Source organism: Carassius auratus, chromosome 28, assembly GCF_003368295.1.
Source record: "Carassius auratus strain Wakin chromosome 28, ASM336829v1, whole genome shotgun sequence".
NCBI classification, from domain to species: domain Eukaryota; kingdom Metazoa; phylum Chordata; class Actinopteri; order Cypriniformes; family Cyprinidae; genus Carassius; species Carassius auratus.
In genome coordinates, this window is record NC_039270.1 from 6,358,223 (window position 1) to 6,364,589 (window position 6,367).

At 37.2% G+C, this 6,367-nt stretch overlaps 1 protein-coding gene across 1 annotated transcript; it reads right to left on the minus strand.

Moving 5' to 3' along the window:
- Positions 1-2,802: 2,802 nt before the first annotated feature.
- LOC113046589 (GTPase IMAP family member 7-like) lies at positions 2,803-4,694 on the minus strand. Its single transcript, XM_026207427.1, has 3 exons — positions 4,612-4,694; positions 4,474-4,530; positions 2,803-3,997 (listed from the first exon to the last, which is right to left on the minus strand). The coding sequence occupies exons 1-3, from the start codon at positions 4,664-4,666 to the stop codon at positions 3,168-3,170; spliced, it is 942 nt and encodes a 313-aa protein (XP_026063212.1). The 5' UTR covers positions 4,667-4,694; the 3' UTR covers positions 2,803-3,167.
- Between the last annotated feature and the right edge of the window lie 1,673 nt (positions 4,695-6,367).

Genomic DNA, 6,367 nt, shown 5'->3' on the forward strand with positions numbered 1-6,367 from the left:
ACTTCATTTCTGCAATGCTTTATACATATAATGTTAAATGGTCACAAATGATTCCATGAAGTCAAAGTCCTCTTTATTGCCACTGGATTCGATGGATGACATAACACGGTTTTATCCACCCTTTCCTGCCATAATTAGCTTCTCTTCTCCAAAGTTCTGGATGAGGTCTTCCAGCTCCTTTAGTTTCATCTCACTCACTTAATTTTTTTTCTATATCACCTGTTTGCTGCTCGTTCAACACAGGAAAATCTGCATCCAGCTTCACTTCTACAATGAACTGGGCCTCCACATCGTCTTTACAGTAGCTCCCATTTTTCCATCATCATTAGCTTCCTAACACTAGCTGTCTCTGGGTTCCTCTTCAGACAGTATTGTGCACATCTTAAAAACATTGTTGGCAGGCTGGGAGAATTGGCATTGTGCTGCTGTTCTGTTGGCTTTAAGGATACAGGTAAAGTGATGCTTTACACTTCTTTATACTACAGCAAATAAGATATTTTAAATAACTGAACTATGTAACTAAACCTTACAAATAAATACAATTACTACCAAAAATTCAGCCCATGTCCAAATAATAAAAAAAATAAAAGCAAAATGCAAAAAAGGGAAAAATATGAGTAACACTTTAAGTTTCATTACTAGTGGCCCTGGACAGTGCATTGGCAATCTCATTTTCAGAGCCTCTCAAATTATGAAGATCAAGATTGTACTCTTGCGGAATTAATGCCCATCACATCAAGTGTTGATTTTAATTAGACATTTGGGCAAGGAAGGTTAAGGGGTTGTGATCAATGTACCTCTTGTGCAAACATCAAAATAAGAGAGCAAGAGCCTCTTCCTCAATGGTACTATAGCACCTCTGATAGGATGTAAACTTCTTTGAAACATAGGAGACTGTATGTTCAACACCATGTTCATCTTCTTGCAATAACCCTGCACCTGCCCCTGTGGTACTAGCATCCACCTGCAGTGTGAACGACTTTTCAAAATTAGGGGCCAAGAGTACAGGAGCATTACACAACAGGTCCTTCTCTGCATCAAAAGCTAGTGAACTGTCACGGTCCCAGATGAACTTTCAGCTCATGCTTAAAAGATCAGTGAGTGGAGAAACTACTGCAGAGAGGTTCCTGCAGAATCCCCAGCTGTAACCTTACATAGGAAGAAATCGGCACAATAGACGCTTATTTCTGGGGGTAGGGAACATTTTTTGTTTTTCACTTGTTTTTCTCAAAAATACAATCATGTACATACATGCATTTCACATATTATTATAGCCCAGTTTGTGCTGATTACAGTGAGATTAGACTTTACCCATTTAGATATTTATAAGAAACTGAAAAAAGCACAAATGTCAGGGCTTGACAAAACTTCTCCAGTCCCCAAAAATACCCTTAGACACCAGAGGGTTAACAACCAATTTTTTTATTTTGGTTCAATTTCAAATGTTTAGTTTGTGGTTTACAAACCGGTTTATAGTTTCGATATTTCATTTGCACACACTGTATATGCTGACAGATTTTTTTCTAGGCTAAAGCATTGTATGAAAATGTAATGCCTCATTGGTAAATACAGTGCAAATAGTTCCCTTTCTTTGGATAAATGTGAAGTGGAAGTAAAAAATCAATAATAGGCTGAACAGTACCACGATAACATGTCTGTAACATTTCCCTATTTTATTTTATTTAAATCAAGGCACTAGGTGTGTGGCACAAATAAATAGGCCAAATTACATAAATAAGAACAGATGCAAAAAAGAAGAAATATACGAAATAAACGTGTATATGTGTTTACTTTTTCATTTTGCATCTAAAAAAATGCATTAAGAAAAACAAATAATCAACTGGAAAAATTACTTTAGTGTGATAATTACACATAAATTGATTATTGCAATTCCAAAAGCAGTTCAATCACAAGAGCAGCTAGATAATCTCTTTTTTTCTTTTATTGTTTGATTAACATTAAGGTTAAGCTATGATTTACTGTACTGCACGGACCTAGTATATGATGTTACACATCCTATGTTTTTCCTCAAAAGTTCCCCAAATGTTCACATAAGACAGATTACATTTGCATGAATACTTAAATATTGTGTACATATTGTGTGCCGTTGGTGTCATATTTATGCGGGTGCTTCAGATGACAGCGCGAGAAGCGAGAGCAGAAAAGTTATTCCTCTCAGAAAATATACAAATAAAGATTTTTTAGATGATTACATACTCTTTGGTGCATTGGGATCACTAGACGATGGCTTAATTAACTACTATTTTCGAAAAACCTTAAAAATCAACCAATTATTTTATTTTTTTTTGCCTGTAAAGTAGTTCAATTATTAACTACTTGAATCAATTTGCAGCAAACCTTTACTATGACCACTTTAGAGAGTTATTGGACTGCTTAATAGATCACTGACCAAATTAGCATGTGCTATAGGCTCTTTGCATCTGTGGTTTTGTAATGTCTTTGTGCCCATATTTTAGCAAAATAATGTGTAGGGCTATGCGTATCTTGAGTCTGTGTAAATGTTCACCTCTTTCCCTTCTGCTAGTCTACATGCTTAAGTTATAGTCTAAAGCATTTGCTTCAATTACGTTACCATCGAGGCATACAATTGTATGATGCATTTCTGAAGCATAACTTCCTGTTTTACAGTGGGTGCAAATACACCGGAAGCATCTAGCTCTCTAACTCTTTTAGTTTTTTTTTCTGTTCTTTTTAACACTGCATGTGCATACTGTGTGTTTGATTGCTGAAGTATGGCATAAAGGTTTGTGCCGGTTAAATAAATCCATCACATCCTGCTAATTCAGAAATGAGTTCTGATTTATTTAAGCAGAAAAACATCAGCATCCATACACTTCCACACTGATCACATGCATCCAAATAGCATTTTTTAAAATAATCAATTTCATGTTTTGGTTACATTTCATTATTTTTTGACACATACTGGACACATAATTTCTAGAGTCATCAACTACAAAAACAAAGCAAGCAAAGTAATTTCTTTAAATGCTTTAAAGAATTAAAATAAGCTGGAAACAATAGCTGGAAATGCTCATTTTCATTTCACAAGTACATTGAGGACATGCATATATTAAAACATTTCAGATGATGTAAGACATATCTGAGAATTTACAGTATGTTCTGAAAAGAGTTTAGCTGTTTTTAGGTTAAGATTTGTCCTTTTTGTTTTGCTTTCTTTTGTTCTCTGCCAGTTTCACACCTATTCCCACTCCAGCTAGAGTTACAGCTCCGATTAAAAGAACAGGAAGTGCAACGGTCACCTCTGTTACTCCCAGGAGGACACCTCCTGTTACTGCTGCTCCTGTTCCTAGTGCTGATCCAACCGCTAATCCCGTATCTTTTAACTTTTTTATCGTCTCTTTTCTCTCAATTTCCTTTTGAGCTTCTTTAAACATCTTGTTAGTGAAATATCTTCTTCCATTTTGGGTCATTCTGTCAATCTTCTCCAGCAGCTCGGTGACTTGACTGCGGTTCCTCATGTCGTTATTGTTGAACGAGTGATATCTTCCATCGCAGCGCTCTATCAGACTCCTCAGATCCGGGCATCTTGCTATATACTGCTGCAAAGATCTGCCTCTCAGTTGATCTGCTCTGGTGAACAGGATGATGGTGTGGTGCACAGCACCTTTTCCGAAGTTCTGCTGAATCTGTTCCACTGTGTTTATCTCCTCCGCTGTGAATCTCGCGTCCAGATTGATGACCAGCAGGAACACATGAGGACCAGGAACAGCAAGCTCAACACACTTCTGCATGTGTGTCTTCATGTCTTCTTTAATTAGCGATCCACAAAACCCTGGCGTGTCAACCACACAGACTCTTCTTCCTCCTTCATTCACAAAACCACTGCTGCATTGTGTTGTAACCCCCACAGGTGAGGGCTCAGACTCGAACAGCTCCCGTCTCAGGATTGTGTTTCCTGACGCACTCTTGCCTGTTCCAGTCTTCCCCACCAGAATAATCCTTATGTCATGGTTCTCTGCAAATCAAGAAATATAATTCAAACAGCATTTGCAAAATCCTGAAACTTTGAAGAAATAAGAAATAAAGCTATAAGTTTTTTAAAATACAAATGAAATCAGCCAGGTGACAACTGGGCAAATTCACTGAGACAAAATTGCACCATTTATTACCTTGTTAATATTGATTTGCTAAATGAACTTTAAAAAAAATAAATGAATAGGTCTGGACTAAAAATCCATTTATGTTGATATAATCTTTGAAATTAGTCAGGTTACACTCATCCCATTAAAAAACGCCTGTTTGGTGCATATGCCCCAATATGTTTTCTCTATAAGTCATCCATTAAAAAGTATTCCAATCTTGAGCTATTCAGTGAATTATTTATTAATAGCCAGTCCACATGCTAATAAAACATATAAAGGGGTGTACAGAGTGCATATATTGTATTGTACAATGGCAGCATGACTGTGACGTATTTAATAATCTACTTACGGAATAAGAAATTTGAGTGGAATGACTCTCCGGTGAAATCATTTTGTAGTAATGACTCTGTGGGGAGGAAAACATTATTTACATTCACACTCATTACATAAATACTAAAACAGTTATTTGAAATAGTCAATCACTTACCGTTATCACTCATTTGTAATCTTGTTTCTTGCTCCACTTTGTGTCTGAGGCACATTAAGCACAACTTCCTGTTTTACACTGGGTGCAAATACACCGGAAGCATCTAGCTCTCTGACACTTTTACAGAACTGATCTACTGTTTTCTCCATAAGACCAGGAGTAGTTAATCTGATAAATTGAGCATATTGCGGTTTCGTGTTATTCAGACGGTTTTAATGAATAAGACTTTGGTAGTATCATCTGTAGGCAGATTTGGAATCATATTCTTTCACTCCACCAGTAACCACATCATAATCAGTGGAGAGTTGCAGGAAATTTCTCAGTCAATAAGGTTTCTGTCACCTTTTCACCCAGCACTCGCAAAATCACTCTATAATCAGGACCTGGTAACATACCGTGTGTGTGTCTTCAACACATCTACAAACGTGGTTGGGTTTGATAATGGTGGTAAACTTTTACAAACTACATCAATATCATATACATTTTGGTAGGTATAATAGTAATCTGATTTCCTACTCTAATCCACATCATAGCTGGTTGTGTTCCCACTTAAAATGCTTAATCAAGTAGGTCATTTTATTCTCAAATAATACAATATCTTTCTTCACCTGTGTTAATAGGACTGACAACAGTAACATATCACAGTTTTTGGCTAGATGCAAGTGAATCATATGACATCCTATTGGATCCATAGGTGAAGTCTTAAAGGCTTCACCGTTTCACAGTTTTTTTATGCACTCACTTCACTTAATAAAATGGAGGTTAAACCACTGGAGTCACATGGAGTACTTTTTAACGATTTCTTTTCTACCATTCTGGGCTTTGAATGTGTAAGTTGTTTTGCTTCCTTGTAATTAATTAAAAAGATCATCATTTGTGTTCAGAAGAGGAACAGAGGTCGTATGGGTGTGAAACGACAACAGGGTGAGTAATTAATGACAGAATTTCCATTTTTGGGTTAACTATACCATTCATTTATCCTTGGTTCCATCTTCTACCTAAAGAAAAAAAATGAAAGGAGCTGTTTTGGTGCTCAGTGCGTAAACACCAAAACATAAGCTAATGGAAGTTGAGTATCAGTTCCATATGGACCAGACATCTTTAGGATTCAGAGAAACATTGAAAAATCAGCCAAAATCAGATCAAAACATTGATCTGTCCGATGCTTTTGACATGGTTAACCACCAGATCCTCCTGTCAACCATACTTACAAAGGGCATCTCAGGAACCGCACTCCAGTGGTTTGAGTCTTTCCTATCAGATAGGTCCTTCAAAGTATCTTGGAGAGGTGAGGCATCCAATTCGCTACATCTAACTACTGGGGTGCCTCAGGGCTCAGTTCTTGGACCACTTCTCTTCTCTGTCTACATGGCATCATTAGGTTCTGTCATTCAAAAACATGGCTTTTCATACCACTGCTATGCTGATGACACTAAACTCTACCTCTCATTCCATCCTGATCATCCGACGGTAGCTACTCACATCTCAGCTGTCTTACAGACATTTCTTGCTGGATGAAGGACCATCACCTTCAACTCAAACTTGCCAAGACAAAACTGTTTGTGGTTCCAGCAAACCCATCGTTTCAACACAGTTTCATCAATGTAGGCACATCAACCATAACTCCTTCAAAAGCCAGAAGCCTTGGAGTTGTGATTGATGCTCAGCAAACTTTCTCAGACCACATTGCTAAAACTGTCCGATCCTGCAGATTTGCTTTATTCAACATCAAGAAGATCAAGCCCTTTCTTTCAGA